Source organism: Papio anubis, chromosome 2, assembly GCF_008728515.1.
Source record: "Papio anubis isolate 15944 chromosome 2, Panubis1.0, whole genome shotgun sequence".
NCBI classification, from domain to species: domain Eukaryota; kingdom Metazoa; phylum Chordata; class Mammalia; order Primates; family Cercopithecidae; genus Papio; species Papio anubis.
Window position 1 is genome coordinate 192721306 of NC_044977.1, and position 18500 is coordinate 192739805.

The 18500-nt window shown below is 49.0% G+C and overlaps 1 protein-coding gene and 1 long non-coding RNA gene across 4 annotated transcripts; one reads left to right on the forward strand and one right to left on the reverse strand.

Annotated features, from left to right (window-relative positions):
• Window positions 1-339: 339 nt before the first annotated feature.
• On the forward strand, window positions 340-15356 carry TM4SF19 (transmembrane 4 L six family member 19). 3 transcript variants are annotated; one of them, XM_031663944.1, is made up of 5 exons: window positions 340-864; window positions 11404-11605; window positions 11979-12056; window positions 14465-14634; window positions 14906-15356. In XM_031663944.1, the coding sequence occupies exons 2-5, from the start codon at window positions 11405-11407 to the stop codon at window positions 15084-15086; spliced, it is 630 nt and encodes a 209-aa protein (XP_031519804.1). In that variant the 5' UTR covers window positions 340-864; window position 11404; the 3' UTR covers window positions 15087-15356. The 3 variants fall into 3 exon arrangements, with proteins under 3 accessions (XP_031519804.1, XP_031519805.1, XP_003895388.1); XM_031663945.1 differs by lacking the exon at window positions 340-864 and adding an exon at window positions 1391-1738; XM_003895339.4 differs by lacking the exon at window positions 340-864 and having other exon boundaries at window positions 11234-11605.
• Window positions 11681-15034, reverse strand: LOC103882515. The gene is made up of 3 exons (XR_644379.3): window positions 14922-15034; window positions 14473-14661; window positions 11681-12248 (listed from the first exon to the last, which is right to left on the reverse strand). It is a non-coding gene; the product is annotated as an uncharacterized LOC103882515 (long non-coding RNA).
• Window positions 15357-18500: the final 3144 nt, after the last annotated feature.

The window sequence follows — 18500 nt, forward strand, 5'->3', positions numbered from 1 at the left end:
TTGAACAAAACAGTTAGGAGGCTGAGTGTGGTGGCTCACACCCGTAATCTTAGCACTTTGGGAGGCTGAGGCGAACACCTGAGGTCAGGAGTCAGAGAGCAGCCTGGCCAAAATGGCAAAACCCCGTCTGTATTAAAAATACAAAGATTAGCCGGGCATGGTGGCAGGTGCCTGTAGTACCAGCTACTCAGGATGCAGAGGTGGGAGGATTGCTTGAGTGTGGGAGGTGGAGCTGGCAGTGAGCCGAGATCACGCCACCGCACTCCAGCCTGGGTGACAGAGTAAGACCCTGTCTCAAAAAAAAAAAAAAAAAAAAAGTTAGAAGCCTAGTACAGGAACCATGCCACACGTCGAGGCAGCCAAGGACAAGGTAAGGAGAGTGATGAGGAAAAAGGGGTGGCTGCCCTGCTTGGTGCTGTTCTGCCAAAGAGCCCAGATTCTTTGCGGGGTGGCAGATGAGGACAGGAACAGCTGGGCTGTGGAAAGCGTTGCTGCCTGGGGAGAGCGGAGGGTGAGGTGTTTCTCACGGGTGCATCCAGTGACTCATCAGGACCGTGGAGCTCATGAGGCCTCCTGTTTCCTGCCTTAGAATCACATGGAAATGAGCAGAGGGTGGGTCATCAGGACAGGGCTCTCTGAGGAGCGGAAGCGCCTTCAATGCAGGCTGTGGGCAGGGGCGTGGGCGCACACACACGCCTGGGTGACCTCTGCGTATATAGAGAGCCTCCCTGGCCCTCCTGGACAGAGTCCTGGGACGACAACATCACGTCCAGCCCCGGGGCTGCAGGAGCGGAGCCTCCTCTGAAGAGGCAGCCTTGCTCCAGGTTCTTTCTCTCCCATTCTGAGCCTTGACAGCAGATGCAGGTAAGCAGAGATGAAAGGGTGAGGTGACGGCCAGGGACAGCGCAGCCTCACAGACGAGAGTGCACGTTTCCACTCCAGCGGGCCTGGCTCTGCAGCTTGGCGGCTGTGTGACTGCGCAATTCACTTACCTTCTCCTTTTGCCTCAGTCTGTCAACTTCCGGCCTTTGCACCTAGGATACTCTTCCCTGCCTAGTACCTCACTGTCCATCAAGTGTGGGCATGGGCAGCCTTTCCTGCGGGAGGCTTCGTTTTGCTTCTGCCAGATAGGATTCGGTTCCTCCATGTGCTTCCATGACGCCTTAAGTTGGATGCCTCTGCCTGGTACTTACTGCAACCAGCGGCGAATCCAGCGAGTCTGCAGCAAACTCAATCCTTGCCTTCTCGGGGGAAAGATTCAGCTGAGGGGCAGAGGTGGGTTTAAGGCAGAGGGAGAGGCCGAGGCAAGTTTTAGAGAAGGAGTGAAAGTTTATTAAAAACTTTCAGAGCAGGAATGAAAGGAAGTAAAGTACACTTGGAAGAGGGCCAAGTGCGCGACTTGAGAGACCCAAGCGTGCTGTTCAGTCCTTGACTTGGGTTTTCTACATGGGGATGGTTCCGCGGTCTCCATCTCTTCTGCCCTGATCTTCCCTTGAGGTGGGCTGTCTGCACGCCCTGAGTCTGCCGCACAGGCACTTGGGAGGGGCCGCATGCGCAGTGGGGTTACTGAAGTCCTGCGCATGCTCACTTGAGGCGTTTTGCCCTTACCAGCGGAGAGGCGCTAGAGGACCTTCACGAACCCGCTAAACTCCGCCATTTTGCTTCTTAGTGCACCTGCTGGAGCGCTGACGCCCAGCCCCTGAGCTCTTATCAGGAAGCTGCTGATCACCAGGTTCAGGTATTTTCCATCTGTTGGGAGACTGCCTTTCCCTGACGCTGGCTGTGACCAATTATTATTTTAGAAAGACAGAGTAACAACTGCCTGACCATCCCCTCACAGTCACCTGACGTTACTGGGGTCGGGGCCTTCCCCGGCCCTGCTCGTGTCTGCTCTAACACTCACCACACTTCATTAGGATTGCTTTTTGGCCAGCCTGACCCACATGGTGAAAACCCGTCACTACTAAAAATACAGAATTAGGTGGGGTGGTGCGTGCCTGTAATTCCAGCTACTGGGGAGGCTGAGGCAGGAGAATCGCTGGAACCCGGGAGGTGGAGGTCGCGGTGAGCCGAGATTGTGCCACTGCACTCTAGCCTGGGCGACAAGCGAAACTCTGTCTCAAAAAACAAACAAACAAAAAACCAGAATTGCTTTTTGCCTTAGCTGTGTCCCCAGTAAACTTTAAGCTCCTCAGGAAAAGGGATTACATCTTTTTCATCATTATATCCCTAGCCCCCAGCAAGTGCCTGTCAGGTAATGATCACTTAATAAACATCTGACTGAAGAAAGAATGAAAGAAAAGGCTTGCTAGGTGGCAGGGAGATCCACAGGGGTAGAGAATGTGCGTTCTCTTCCTCCATGGAATTGAGCTGATCACTTCTGTTGTTGCCCTGACATCTAGACGATGACTTGCTCACCTAGCCAGGGCCTCAGGACAGAACAAGGAACTCCCCAACAGCCTGGTTTTAAGGTTTTACCTTCTGATCTTGCTTGTCTCTTCAGATATCAAATTAGCCCTCCTCTTTGCTCACCTCCTGGTTCACATTTTGGTGCTGCCTCCAAAATGTTATGATTTCTAGGGGGAATAAAGTCAGGAAGAGGAGGTGAAATTCACACGACGGCAAGCGCTTTTAGTGTTTGATTGGCGGACAGCCAGCCTCTGAATTCCACTCATCCAAAAGCCATGCTCCACCTGGTAGTTTTCCCCTCGTTGTCCATCATTTTTAGTTTCCCCTTTAAGACTTTTCTGAGCGGGGCGCGGTGGCTCACGCCTGTAATCCCAGCACTTTGGGAGGCCGAGGCGGGTGAATCACCTGCAGTCAGGAGTTCAAGACCAGCCTGGCCAACCTGGAGAAACCCAGTCTCTACTAAAAATACAAAATTAGCCGGGCGTAATGGTGGGCACCTGTAATCCCAGCTACTCAGGAGTCTGAGGCAGGAGAATCGCTTGAACCCAGGAAGTGGAGGTTGCAGTGAGCCGAGACCAGGACATTACACTCCAGCCTGGGCAACAAGAGTGAAACTCTGTCTCATAAAAAAAAAAAAAAAAAGAAAAAAGACTTTTCTGATGGGAAAGTTTGTGTAGATTGTCAGGGGGTTGATGTTGGTGAAGTGTCTAGACAGGCCTTTCTCAAAGGTGGTGTGATTTGAAGGCACTAAATGTGTTCCTGCACTAGGGCGTCTCCTGGCCCTATGATCTAGAGCGCCCGCTTGAGAGGCCACCACACACCCATCTTTTTCCTGGGCCCCGTCAGTCATCTGAGTGGGCAGTGGGTTAAAGTTGAGAGTTGCTGACACCCTGGGTGGTTAATTTGCCTCAACACAGAATTACACACTGAAAGCCTCGCACTGCATGATGGGACCATCTCGGAGGGAGGCTGTGTGGACATGCAGGGGGCATCGCAGCACTGTGGGCCGCTGTGAGGGGGGCCAAGCCCAGTCACTCCTGCTCAGGAGCAGGACAGGCTCAGATTTCAGCCACCCCATTCCTTCCTGATTCCTGACCCTGATCCTGCCCTGACCTCGGTCACCGCGACCCGCATCCACCCCACCTCCCCTGCACTCCCCTCTCCAGCCCCCCGTAGTCCTCCCTCCCACCCTCCCCTGACCCTCTCCCCTTCCTACCCCCACCCTCCCACTTCTCCCTCTCCCACTCTACCCTCCCCACTTCTCCTGTTCTCCACCCTCCCAGGACACCCTTTTCCTCTTCCTTTTATTTCCCATCTTCAGGATATTTTTCTGGATTTTGATTTTCCGACGACTTCTTGATTTCGGACTTCCGACTTCGAGCCTCGACTTTCGGTGAGCCTCGGACTTTAGACTTCTGACGCGATCTTTTCCGGATTCCTTTCCTTTGACCTTTGCGTCTCGACTTTCCGCCGAGTTTTTATCTCGCCTTTATGAGAAATTCTTTCGACTTTGACTTTTTTTTGATTTCTGGATTTTTTCTGATTTTCGCGCGATTTTTCGTGACTTCTCGGGATTTTCCGACATTTTTTTTAGATTTTGACTTTTTTCCTGATCTGGATTTCGATTTCCTTTTGATTTTTTCTTTGTCTGGATTTTGATTTTCCTTTAATTTTCTGACATTTTGTTTTTCCGATTTTTGAGCTTTTGATTTTTTCCTTTTGATTCTTTTTCTGAGATTTGATTTTTCCGATTTGTTTCGATTTTTCCTTTTTTCGCTGTGCACCCCTCCTCTCCTCTACCCCTTCACCTCTTCCCAGGACACCCCTCCCTCTGCTGAGATCCAGACTCCTTTTCATCTGGGACAAGCTTTTTATTCACTGTGGGAGACATGGCTTGGAGGGCTAATACCCAATGGACAGGGCATGCGGTCAAGGCAACTCATCATAACGAAATCGAAGAATTGCAGCCAAAAGTTCCCTCTGGGGAGGGGAGGGGCAGGAGATGAGCATGGGCTGAGATTAGAGGAAGCAAAAGTCACTGAGGGCTGTGGGGTAGGGTGAGGGAGAGGAGCCAAAGCATACCCTGAAACTAAACAGCCTGCTCAGTGTTCTGTCTCAGTGTTTGTCGTCTTTACCATAAGCTACAGTCTGTCTGGGCTCGGTGGCTCACGCCTGTAATTCCACAACTTGGGAAGCTGAGGCAGGCGGATCACTTGAGACCAGGAGTTCAAGACCAGCCTGGCCAACATGGTGAAACCCCGTCTCTACCAAAAATACAAAAATTAGCTGGGCATGGTGGTGGGCGGCTGTAGTCCCAGCTACTGGGGAGGCTGAGGCAGAAGAATCGCTTGAACCCGGGAGGTGGAGGTTGCAGTGAGCTGAGATCGCACCACTGCTCCAGCCTGGGCAACAGAGCGAGACTTCGTCTCCAAAAAAAAAAAAAAACTACGGTCTGAAAAAATAGAAAACACTCGACAAACCAAGTTTCTAAAAAAATTTTGAGTTCCTAAGTTGTAAAACTGTTTTTAAAAGGGTATCATGAAGATGAAATATAGGATAGTGGTTCCTAGGAAGGAATCCAGAAAGAAGGCAGGATTGGAGAGGACACACCTGGAGCATCAATGATGTGATGGGTAATGACATATGTTTTACAATTGGTTGTGTTTACATGGGTGTTAATTATCCCACACAAGTTACATATAGTTTACTCATTATGTTTAATTCTTTTTTAATGCAATTTTTTTTTTTTTTTGAGACAGTGTCTCGATCTGTGGTCCAGGCTGGAGTGCAGTGGTGTTATCTTGGCTCATTGCAACCTCTGCCTCCCAGGTTCAAGCGATTCTCCTGCCTCAGCCTCCTGAGTAGCTGGGATTACAGGTGCACACCACCACGCCTGGCTAAGTTTTGTATTTTTAGTAGAGATGGGGTTTCACCATGTTGGCCAGGCTGTTTTGAACTCCTGACCTCAAGTGATCTGCCCGCCTTGGCCTCCCACAGTGCTAGGATTACAGGCATGAGCCACCATGCCTGGCCTTTGATGCAAATTTTAAAAATATAATTTCAACTTCTGAGATTCGGGGATACATATGCAGGTTTGTTCCACGTGTCTATTGTGTGATGTTGAGGTTAGGGTATGAGTAATTCCCGTCACTCAGGTAGTGAGCTCAGTACCTATAGATAGTTTTTCAGCCCTGGCCCTCCCCCAATGTTTAATTCTTTATGCTCTGAAATATTTCATTATTTATGTGTGATGTAAAGTAATCCCCCCTTATCTGCAGCTTTGCTTTCCAAGGTTTTAGCTATCTGTGGTCAACTGCAGTTCAAAAAACTTACGTGAAATATTTTCAATGAGAAAGACCACATCCACATAACTTTTATTACAGTATATTGTTACAACTGTTCTATTTTATTATTGTTGTTGTGAACTTCTTACTGTGTCTAATTTATAAATTAAACTTTACTGTAGGTACGTATGTATACGAAAAAGCATAGTACAGACAGTCCTCTACTTATGAAGGTTTGACTTCTAATTTTCCAACTTTACGACAGGTTTCTAGGGACCTAACTCCATCATAAGTTAACTCCTTACACGTTATGATAGGATTACGGTTTCTACTGAATACTCATTGCTTTTGCACCGCATAAAGTCAAAAGTAAGTTGGGGCCGGGCGCGGTGGCTCACACCTGTAATCCCAACATTTTGGGAGGTGGAGGTGGGAGGATCACTTGAGGCCAGGAGTTTGAGACCAGCTTGAGCAACATAGTGAGACCCTGTCTCTACAGAACTAAAAAGTTAGCCAGGTATGGTGGCGCATGCCTGCGGTCTCAGCTACCCAAGAGACTGAGGTGGGAGGATCACCTGAGCCCAGATCAGGGCTGCAGTGAACAATGATTGTGCACTGCACTCCAGCCTGGGTGACAGAGCAAGACCCTCTCTCAAAATAAATAAATAAATAAATAAATAAAATCCTAAGTTGAACCATTGTGAGTCAGGTACTGTCTACTATGTTGCCAGCATTAAATGCCTTTTGGACTTAGGATATTTTGACTTACAATGGGTTTATAGGAGAACGACCCCATGATAAGTGGAGAAGCATCTGAATATACAAGGTTTGGTATGATCTGTGGTTTCAGGTATCTGCTGAAGCTCTTGGAACATATCCGCTGCAGATATGGAGGACTACTGCGTGTGTGTGTACGTACATATACACATATATACACACATTATACATTATATGTGTATATGTGTGTGTGCATATATAGAGAGAGCCTCTGATCCATATCTCATATATATATATATAATTTCCTTCCTCCCTTCCCTTCCCTTCGCCTGCCTGCCTGCCTGCCTGCCTGCCTCCCTTCTTTCGCTCTCACTCTCGCTCTGTCACCCAGGCTGGGCTCACTGCCACGTCTGCCTCTCGGGCTCCAGTGATTTTCCTGCCTCAAGCTCCTGAGTAGCTTGGATTACAGGCGCCTGCCACCACGCCCAGCCTTTTTTTTTTTTTTTTTTGAGACGGAGTCTCACTCTGTTGCCCAGGCTGGAGTGCAGTGGCATAATCTTGGCTCACTGCAAGCTCCGCCTCCCAGGTTCATGCCATTCTCCTGCCTCAGCCTCCCGAGTAGCTGGGACCACAGGCACCCGCCACCACGCCCGGCTAATTTTTTTGTATTTTTAGTAGAGATGGGGTTTCACTATGTTGGCTAGGCTGGTCTCAAACTCCTGACCTCATGATCCACCCACCTCAGCCTCCCAAAGTGCTGGGATTACAGGTATGAGCCACTGTGCCCAGCCTATATACACATATTTCTGATTAAGTGCAAAGCAATGTGTTATAGGAGTGTCAAGAGCCTAAAGGGGCCAAGTGCAGTGACTCATGCCTGTAATCCCACTACTTTGGGAGTTTGAGGTGGGAGGGCCCTTGAGCCAAGGAGTTTGAGACCAGCCTTGGCCACATAAGGAGACCTCACCTGTATTACATTTTTTTTTTTTCCAGAGACAGACTTTCACTCTTGTTGTCCAGGCTGGAGTGCAGTGGTGCGATCTCGGCTCACTGCAACCTCTGCCTCCTGGGTTCAAGTGATTCTTCTGCCTCAGCCTTCTGAGTAGCTGGGATTACAGGCATACACCACCACACCTGGCTAGTTTTGTATTTTTAGTAGAGACGGGGTTTCACCATGTTGGCCAGGCCGGTCTTGAACTCCTGACCTCAGGTCATATGCCTGCCTCAGCCTCCCAAAGTGCTGGGATTACAGGCGTGAGCCACCACACCCGGCCAAAAATAAATTTTTTAAAATTAAAAATAAATAAATAAAGAGCCTTAAGGGGAGACAGACATGTAACAGAACTGCACAGTGGCAACAGGCCACTTCCTGCGGATGTCATGACGCTGAGTTTTTTCAGATCCACATTGACGTGCGTCTGCCCAAATATTACTAGTCCTGTTTTAATTCATATTTATTTATATATATGAGCTCCACTCTGGTTGCCCAGGTTGGAGTGCAATGGCAAGATCTCTGCTCATTGCAACCTCTGCCTCCTGGGCTCAAGTGATTCTCCTACATCAGCCTCCCGAGTAGCTGGGATTACAGGTGCCTGCCACCACGTCTGGCAAATTTTTTGTATTTTTAATAGAGATGAGGTTTCACCATGTTGATCAGGCTGGTCTCAAACTCCTGACATCAGGTAATCCACCTGCCTTGGCCTCCCAAAGTGCTGGGATTACCACATTTGGGTAATTGCAAGTTTTTAAATTGATTTTTTATTGTGGTAAAGTATGTAACATCAAGTTTGTCTTTTTAACCATTTTAAAGTGTACAATTCAGTGACAGTAATTACATTTGCAATGATGTACAACCATTACCATTATCTATTTCCAAAACTTTTCTTCACCCCAAACAGAAAGTCTGTAACCATTAAACTGTGGGCAGTGGCCCAAATCTGGTCATAGCTACTCTGGAGGCTCAGGCTGGAGGATCATTTGAGCCCAGGAGTTGAAGACCAGCTGGGGCAACATATTGAGACTGCATCTCTAAAAAACCCCCAAAACCACTGGGCGTGGTGGCTCACGCCTGTAATCCTAGCACTTTGGGAGGCCGAGGCAGGTGGATTACCTGAGGTCAGGAGTTCAAGACCAGCCTGGCCAACATGGTGAATCCCCGTCTCTACTAAAAATACAAAAATTAGCTGGGCGTGGTGGCGGGCGCCTATAGTCCCAGCTACTTGGCAGGAGAATTGCTTGAGCCTGGGAGGCAGAGGTTGCAGTGAGCTGAGATCGTGCCACTGCACTCCAGCCCGGGTGACAAGAGTTAGACTCTTCTCAAAAAAAAACAAAAAAACAAAAAAAAACCCCAAACCTCTGTAACCATTAAACGATAACTCCCCATTCTGTCCTCCCCACAGTCCCTGGTAACCTCCAATCTACTTTCTTTCTCTGTAAATTTGTTATTTTGAATATTTCATATAAGTGGAATCATACAATATTTGTCCTTTAGTGTCTGGCTTATTTCATTTAGCATGATTTTTTTTTTTGAGATGGAGTCGCTTGCTCTTGTCACCCAGGCTGGAGTGCAGTCGCGTGATCTCGGCTCACTGCAGCCTCCGCCTCTTGGGTTCAAGCGATTTTCCTGCCTCAACCTCTGAGTAGCTGGGATTATAGGCAAGCACCCAGCCGACATTTAAATTTTAAGCAGTCTGATTAATCATGTTTTGTGGATTGTGCTTTTTGCATTTTATTAAGAAACCTTTATCTAACCCAAGGTCCCAGTGTGTTTGTTTTATTCTAGAAATTTTATAAAGCTTTTAGACCCATGCTCCATTTCAAGTGAATTTTTGAATCTGTTATGAAGTAACAGTGAAGGTAGTTTTGTTTTGCATATGTATTGTTCCAGCACCATTTGTGGAAGAGACTTTTTCCCACTGAATTGTTATCTTCTTAAAAAATCATTTATCGGCTGGGCGCGGTGGCTCACACCTGTAATCCCAGCACTTTGGGAGCCCAAGGCGGGTGGACCACAAGGTCAGGAGATCAAGACCGTCCTGGCTAACACGGTGAAACCCCGTCTCTACTAAAAATACAAAAAATTAGCCAGGCGTGCTGGCGGGCACCTGTAATCCCAGCTACTTGGGAGGCTGAGGCAGGAGAATCGCTTGAACCCAGGAGGTGGAGGTTGCAGTGAGCCAAGATCACGCCACTGCACTCCAGCCTGGGTGACAGAGTGAGACTCCATCTCAAGAAAAAAAAAAAAATCATTTGTCATGGCTTGGGTCTATTTCTGAGCTCCAGCCTGTTCCAGTAGTCCATATATGTTTCCTTACGCCGTGACTTCAGTGTCTTCAGTTACTGTAGCTTTATAAGTCTTGAAATCACATGGCGTAAGTTCTCCAGCTTTGTTTTTCAACACTCCTTTGGCTAATCTTCAAAATTGTTTTGCATTTCCATATAAATTTGGATTCAGGTTGTCAATTTCTATAACAAAACTCTCCTAGGATTTTGACTGAGATTGCTTTAAATCTATGCATCAATTTAGGGAGAACATGTCAGCGAGTCTTCTGGTTCAGGAGCATGGTGTGTGTCTCCATTTATTTAGGTCTCCATTAATTTTCTCAGCAATGCTTTGCAATTCTTACTATATAGGTCTTGCAGATATTTTGTTAAATTCATCCATATGTATTATATTTTTATGCTATTGTAAATATATTTTAATTTCAATCCTCAATTTGTCATTGCTTGTATATAGAAATGCAATAGAATAGAATTTTTGTATATTAATCTTTTATTCTATGACCTTGCTAAACTCACCTGTTAGTTCTAATAATGTTTAGGATTTTCTACATAATGTGATCACATTATCTGTGAATAATAACAATGCTACTTTTTTTTTTTTTTGAGATGGAGTCTTGCTGTGTCACCCACCCAGACTGGAGTACAGTGGCATGATCTCAGCTCATTGCAACCTCCGCCTCCCGGGTTCAAGCAATTCTCCTGCCTCAGCCTCCCCAGTAGCTGGATTATAGGCGCCTGCCACCATGCTTGGCTAATTTTTGTATTTTTAGTAGAGACAGGGTTTCACCATGTTGGCCAGGCTGGTCTTGAACTCCTGACCTCATGATCTGTCCCCCTCGGGCTCCCAAAGTGCTGGGATTACAGGCGTGAACCACCACGCCTGGCCGGCAATGTTACTTCTTTCTTTCCTATCTGTATGGCTTTTGCTTTCTTTTATTTTCGTACTGCGCTGGCTAGGACCGGCGCAACGCTGAATAGAAGTGGGGACAGGCCGGGCACGGTGGCTCAAGCCTGTAATCCCAGCACTTTGGGAGGCCGAGGCGGGCGGATCACAAGCTCACGAGATCGAGACTATCCTGGCTAATACGGTGAAGCCCCGTCTGTACTAAAAAATACAAAAAAACTAGCCGGGCGAAGTGGCGGACGCCTGTGGTCCCAGCTACTCGGGAGGCTGAGGCGGGAGAATGGCGTGAACCCGGGAGGCGGAGCTTGCAGTGAGCTGAGATCCGGCCACTGCACTCCAGCCTGGGCGACAGAGCGAGACTCCGACACAAAAAAAAAGAAGTGGGGACAATGGACATCATGAAGCCACCTTTAAACATTTCTTTTTGTCGGATAGAAATAATCACTGGCTGTAATAGAGGCATAAACAAAATATGATGGAATGAAAACTATGTATGTGTGGACAGGAGTTAGCAGAAAAGGAAACAATTAAATCCTAGTCCCTGGGGAAGATTCCTAAGGAGCAGAGTTTTTAAGCAGGTTGCTTGGCTCATTGGTCTGTCCCTGGAAGGTGGCGGTTTCTGTAGTGTTCCCCCCAGCCATCACATGCTGCTGGAGTTCCCTTCCCCATCCCCCGACAGCAGCGCTGCCCCGACTCCTATCTGTCCCGGGATGCTGTCCTCTCCCTGCACGCCGGCACGCTCACGGGCTCACGGACCATCCCCCATCCCCCGACAGCAGCGCTGCCGCGACTCTCTATCTGTTCCAGAATGCTGTCCTCTCCCTGCACGCCGGCACGCTCACGGACTTGCTCCCGTATCCTGGGGCTGAGCCTTGGGACTGCAGCCCTGTTTGCTGCTGGGGCCAACATGGCACTCCTCTGTCCTAACTGGGATGTGACCTACCTGTTGAGGGGCCTCATTGGCAAGCACGCCATGCTGGGAACTGGGCTCTGGGGAGGAGGCCTCATGGTAAGTGTCTGGGGTTCCTTGAACGCGAACTCTCAAAGAGATCCCGGAGGGGGAGCAGGAAGGTGGCACGGGAAGTGTTTTGATTCCTTGCAGGAAAGTTTATTCTAACAAGCTGGTCTTGGGTCTGCAGAAGCTTTAAGAGACAGGAAGACTAACTTGGGACCAGGCAGGTCAGGTGTGAAAGTTAACATCCACACATCCACAGCGTTAGATCAGGCTAGTCATCCAACTGTGGGTCCCCGGAGTCAGAGTCAAGAGGACAACTGAGTTCATGGGAGGTGCCCAGCCACTCTATTTCAACAGCTGTGGGCAGCACCTAGAAACAGCTGGCAAAGTAAATTTCCCCATCTCAACATTCTTCTCTCTCCTGCAGGTACTCACTGCCGCTATCCTCATCTCCTTGATGGGCTGGAGATACGGCTGCTTCAGTAAGAGTGGGCTCTGTCGAAGCGTAAGCACCAGATTCCACTCTTCTAACACCGAGAATGTCTCCACCTCTATTACTCTAGAGGCAGGATGGTAAAGAGGCAGTTTTGGTCTTGGGGCCTGAAGTCAGGTCCTCACTGTGACCCTCAGTAATGCTAAGTTCTTTGGCAAGTTGCTTCATCTTTCCAGTTTCAGGCTTTCATCTGTAAAATGGGAGCTGAGCAAGGCAAGGGAGTAGTGCTTAGTGAAGCCCAGATGTCTGTACCAGTGGGAGGAACTGTTACTCTCTCAGCGTGCTGGACAATATGGACTGAGTTATGACACTGTAATCGTGTCATTGATGGAAATTTTCCTAGTTATTTTAACTAATATTTTCTTAGAACAGGAAACTTTTCCAGAGATCATCTAATCACTAGATTCTAATCTAACCCTTCCATTTTACAGATAAACTGAGGCCCAGAATAAATTTGTAACTTATTAATTATAGCAGCAACTGTATAAACTTGAAAGATCTCAGTATATGTGTGTAACACACACACACACACACACTCGGTCTCAGACATAAATCTGTGGCCTTACGGTAACTCCACAGCCTGCTCTGATATCTGCAGCCCACGTGTTGGGAAGCCCACTGACTCAGTTACATGTTAAAAAATTAAATATAGGCTGTGCACGGTGGCTCACGCCTGTAATCCTAGCACTTTGGGAGGCCGACATGGGTAGATCACCTGAAGTCAGGAGTCCGAGACCAGCCTGGCCAACATGGTGAAACCCTCTCTACCAAAAATACAAAAATTAGCCGGGCGTGGTGGCAGGGGCCTGTAATCCCAGCTACTTGGGAGGCTGAAGCAGGAAAATCGCTTGAACCCGAGAGGCGGAGGTTGCAGTGAGCCGAGATGGCGCCACTGCACTCCAGCCTGGGCGACAGAGCTAGACTCCGTCTCTAAATAAATAAACACTTGCACATTTCTTTCACTGTCCTCATTCATGCACTGTCTGTTCTCAGTCCCGTCTGGCTTTCCCTGAGGCACGTAGTTCTGACACTGAATGTGCATCAGAACCACCTGGAGGGCTTTTGCCAGAACACGGATTGCTGGGCTCTTCCCCAGAGCTTCTGATTCAGGAGTCGGGGGAGCAGGAAGTTTTGCATTTCTAACAAGTTCTCTAGGTGATGTAATGCAGCTGGACAGGGACCCCATTTTGGGAACCACTGCCCTAGGCTTACTAGTTCATCTTGAATCTTTTAACTCAGAGTCAAAACTTACTATACACCTTTCTCCAGTCCCTCCCCAACTCCAAACCAGCTTGACATCAATGGGAAAATGACTCCATGACTCCGAAGAAAAACGCTATGTAGGTGTTATTCAGATTTTTAAAATACACATTTTTGGAGGAGGGAGAAAAATATCTAGAACCCTAAGAAAGAATTCAATATGGGCCGGGCACAGTGGCTCACACCTGTAATCCCAGCAGTTTGGGAGGCTGAAGCAGGCGGATCACAAGGTCCGAGACCAGCCTGACCAACACGGTGAAACCCCGTCTCTACTAAAAATACAAAAATTAGCTGGGTGTGGTGGCGCACACTTGTAGTCCCAGTTACTCGGGAGGCTGAGGCAGGAGAACTGCTTGAACCCAGAGGCAGAGGTTGTCGTGAGCTGAGATCGTGCCACGGCACTCCAGCATGGGCAACAAGAGTGAAGCTCCATCTCAAAAAAGGAGGGAGGGAGGAAGGCAGGCAATATAGAAGCAGGCTAGAAACCTGTCAAGGAAGGAAACCCAGTTATTTTCTGGGAGGGCAGTGAGGGCACACACTGATCGCCACGGGAGCTCTTGGCTGGAGAAATGCAGCGACAGAAGTGGAGTCATTTCAGGGTCTGACTGCAGCTCCTCTCTCACTGTTTCTCTCCCTTCTTTCCCTCCCTCCCACTTCTCTCCTTCCCTTCTTTCCTCCTTCTTTCCCTCCTTCCTTCCCTGCCTTCCTTCTTTTTATCCTTGATTTGAAAAACAGAAAAATCAGAGTTGGGAGTCTGGAACTTTTGAAAATGCACCTTTTCCTCAGAAGAGTCAGAGGCGGGCCTGTGATAACCTGCCTCTTTAGCTCAGAGGCTGAACGGCTGTAATCCGCAAAAGGTTTGTGATGCCAACCTGCCGAGCAGCTCAGGCGAACTTGAGTCAGGGAGATCTGGGGCCAAGAGTCTGCGATTCTCCTTCTTGGTCCTTTCTCTCCCAGCCCTTCCTGGCTCTACCTGGAAACCGCTCACTGGCCTCCCCACTTTGGGTGATGCTTCTATCTTGTGTGCCATGGATAGAATTCTCCCCCATGACAGGACAGAAGAACGCCTGAGACCAGAGACGTTAGACCTGTGCAGACCGCCCCACGGGCTCCCCAGCCGCGACCCCATCTCAGCTCGCCGTTTCTCCTTCCCTCCGCAGGTGCTTACTGCTCTGTTGTCAAGTGGCCTGGCTTTACTTGGAGCCCTGATTTGCTTTGTCACTTCTGGAGCTGCTCTGAAAGATGGTCCTTTTTGCATGTTTGACACTTCATCCTTCAATCAGACACAAGCTTGGAAATATGGTTACCCATTCAAAGACCTGCATAGTAGGTAAATGGGTGGAGGCTCGGGCTTGGTCTTTTCAGAGAGAGAGAGGGAGAGACAAAAAGACACACAGATGAACTACAAGCTCCTTTGGGTCACACATCCTAGCATCTTGCTCCTCTGATGCTCAGAAAATTGCAAAGGCAGCAGGAATGGTCACCCTCAGGAGCCCAGTCCCATGACCCAGTCAGGAGAGGCTCCCGTTTTCTACTGGGGTTGCCTGTTTGGCTTTCCTTACTTATTGCCCGACCCCTGGTCTCCTCATTTTTTGGGATAGGAATTATCTGTATGACCGTTTGCTCTGGAACTCCGTCTGCCTGGAGCCCTCTACAGCTGTTGTCTGGCATGTGTCCCTCTTCTCCGCCCTTCTGTGCATCAGCCTGCTCCAGCTTCTCCTGGTGGTCGCTCACGTCATCAACAGCCTCCTGGGCCTTTTCTGCAGCCTCTGTGAGAAGTGACAGGCAGAACCTTCTCGTTCAAGCAGGGGTGTTTTCATCATTGGTTGCCTGAATCCTTTCTACAAGGAGTGGGTACAAATTATAAACCAACTTTCTCTTTGGGTATCTCTGGAGAAATAATGACAACAAAATTCACTGCATGTCGGTTGAGTGACAGAATGCATTTTAAACCACACTGTAATCTTCCAGGTGATCCATGGATAGGACAAATAACTAAGTCTTTATAATTGTGTAGGAATATGTAGTTCATAAAATACCCTCCAGCCAGGATCTCGTTTCAGCTTCTTGACAATCCCATACAACTGGCCGCTTGTTACACGTCGAGAAGCTGAGGCTCAGAGGGCGGCAGGCTTGCTACACAAAAGCACACAGTGAAATTCAGGTGAAGTCAGCACCCGACCCCCATCTCCCTGTTTTTCTGTTGTTGTTGAGCCAGGGTCTTGCTCTCTTCCCCTGGCTGGAGTACAGTGGCACAACCATAGCTTACTGTAACCTAGAACCCATGCATTCAAGTGATCCTCTTGCTTCAGCCTCTGACTAGCTGGGACTACAGGCACACACCACTCTACCTGGCTGATTTTAATTTTTGTACAGATGGAGTCTTGCTACGTTGCCCCGTCTGGTCTTGAACTCCTGACCTCAAGTGATCCTCCCACCTTGGTCTCCCAAAGTGCTGGATGACAGGCGTGAGTCACTGTGCCAGGCCCCAACCCCCATCTTCTAAATTCAAGTTCTTCAGTTATTATGGACTAAATAGTGTTTCCTCCAAATCCGTAGGTTGAAGCCCCAACCCCCATTGTGACAGTCTTTGGTGACGGCACTTTTTTTTTTCTTTTTTTTGAGACAGTCTCGCTCTGTCACCCAGGCTGGAGTGCAGTGGTAAGATCTCGGCTCACTGCAACCTCCACCTCCCAGGTTCAAGCGATTCTCCTGCCTCAGCCTCCTGAGTAGCTGGGATCACAGGCGCGTGCCACCACGCCCGCTAATTTTTCTATTTTTAGTAGAGACAGGGTTTCACCATGTTGGCCAGGCTGGTCTCGAACCCCTGACTGCAAGTGATCCACCCACCTCGGCCTCCAAAAGTGCTGGGATTACAGGTGTGAGCCACTGCGCCCGGCCATGATGGCACCTTTAAATTAGTAATTAAGGTGAAATAAGACTGGGCGCAGTGGCTCACACCTGTCATTTGAGCATTGTGGGAGGCCGATGTGGGAAGATCACTTGTGACCAGGGGTTTGAGGCTAATCTGGGCAACACAGTGAGACCTCATCTCCAAAAAAAAACAACAGATGATTAAATGAGGCCATAAGGGTGGGACCCTAATTAAAGAGGACTGGTGTGCTTATAAAAAGAGGAAGAGAGAACAGAGCTCTCTACACTGGCTCAAAGAAAAAGGCCCTGTGAGGACCCAGTGAGAAGGCGGCTGCCTGCAAGCGCAGGGGCGAGGCCTCAGGAGACACCAAACCTGCTGGCACCTGGTTCTTGGACTTCTAGCCTCCAGCACTGAGAAAATAAATTTCTGTTGCTTAAGTGGCCCAGTTGGTAGTATTCTGTAACAGCAGCCTGGCAGACGAAGACACCAGCGTTCTCTGCACTGGTGTTCCAGAGTTCAACAACTAGACGCTGAGGAGCATCACCTCTGTCCACACAGTTTGGACGTCTGTCCCCACCCAAATCTCATGTTGAATCTCATGTTGAACTGTGACCCCCAGTGCTAGAGGTGGGGCCTGGCGGAAGGCGTGTGGATCATGAGGTGGCTCCCTCACAACTTGGAGCTGTCTTTGCAATAGTGGGTTCCCGCGAGGTCTGGTCATTTAGAAGCGTGTGGCACCTCTGGCCTCTCTCTCGCCTGCTCCTGCTCTCACCATGGGACTCACCTGCTCCCTCTTCACCTGCTGCCATGAGTAAAAGCTCTCTGAGGCCTCCTGAGAAGCTGAGTGATGTGGGTGGTATGCTTCTCGTAACGCCTGAGAACTGTGAGCCAATTAAATCTCTTTTTTTTTTTTGAAATGGAGTCTCGCTCTGTCACCCAGGCTGGAGTGCAATGGCACCATCTCGGCTCACTGCAACCTCTGCCTCCCGGGTTCAAGCAATTCTCCTGCCTCAGTCTCTTGAGTAGCTGGGATTACAGGCACCCACCACCATGCCTGGCACTTTTTTTTTTTAAGTAGAGACGGCATTTTGCCATGTTGGCCAGGCTGGTCTTGAACTCCTGGCCTCAAGCAATCCACTTGCCTTGACCTCCCGAAGTGCTGGGATTACAGGTGTGAGCCACCATGCCTGGCCATCTCTTTTCTTAATAAATCACCCCGTCTCAGGTATTTCTTTAGAGCAGTGCAAGAACTGCCTAACACACTGTCTCTACAAAAAACTAAAAAATTCGCCAACGGTGGTGGTAGGTGACATCGTCTCAGCTACCTGGGATGCTGAGGTGGGAGGATAGCTTGAGCCTGGGAGGTTGGGGCTCCAGTGAGCTGTGATCACACCACTGCACTCCAGCTTGGGCGACGAGACCCTGCCAAAAAAACAACCCCTGCAAAACCCAAATTGTATATAATGAGTACCCACTCTGTGCCTGGCACTGCCATACATACTGCGGATCCAAAGGTGACCAAGACGTGGTCCTTGCCCTTGGATGCTACCCTGCTCTTGAAGAGCTCTTGTTTAGGTCGAAAACAAACACATCTACCAGTGATTCGAGCATCATATGCAAAGGGCCATGCTACAGCTCACGCAGGTGCAATGAGAGCTCGGTGGAACAACAAACCTCCTGGCAGAGCACCTGGGAGAACTCAAGGAAGGCCTCGCTTGCACCGGAGCTGATTCTTTTTTTTTTTTTTTTTTTTTTGAGATGGAGCCTCACTCTGTCGCCAGGCTGGAGTGGAGTGCAGTGGTGCGATCTCGGCTCACTGCAACCTCCGCCTCCCAGGTTCAAGCAATTCTCCTGCCTCAGTCTCCTGAGTAGCTGGGATTACAGGCACGCACGCCACCATGCCCGGCTAATTTTTTTTTGTATTTTTAGTAGAGACGGGGTTTCACCATATTGGCCAGGCTGGTCTCGAACTCCTGACCTTATGATCTGCCTGCATCAGCCTCCCCAAGTGTTGGGATTACAGGCGTGAGCCGCCGCGCCCGGCCTGAGCTGAGTCTTCAGAGAGCTGGCCCAGCGAACAGGGGACGGAGGTATCCACAGGCTGGTGTGGTGAACTGTAATGCCACAGCTCCTTTTTTTTTTTTGAGACGGAGCCTCACTCTGTCACCCAGGCTGGAGTGCAGTGGCAGGATCTCAGTTCCCTGCAACTGCCGCCTCCTGGGTTCAATTGATTATCCTGCCTCAGCCTCCCCAGTAGCTGGGACTACAGGTGCACGCCACCACGCCTGGCTAATTTTTTTTTTTTTTTGATTTTTAATAGA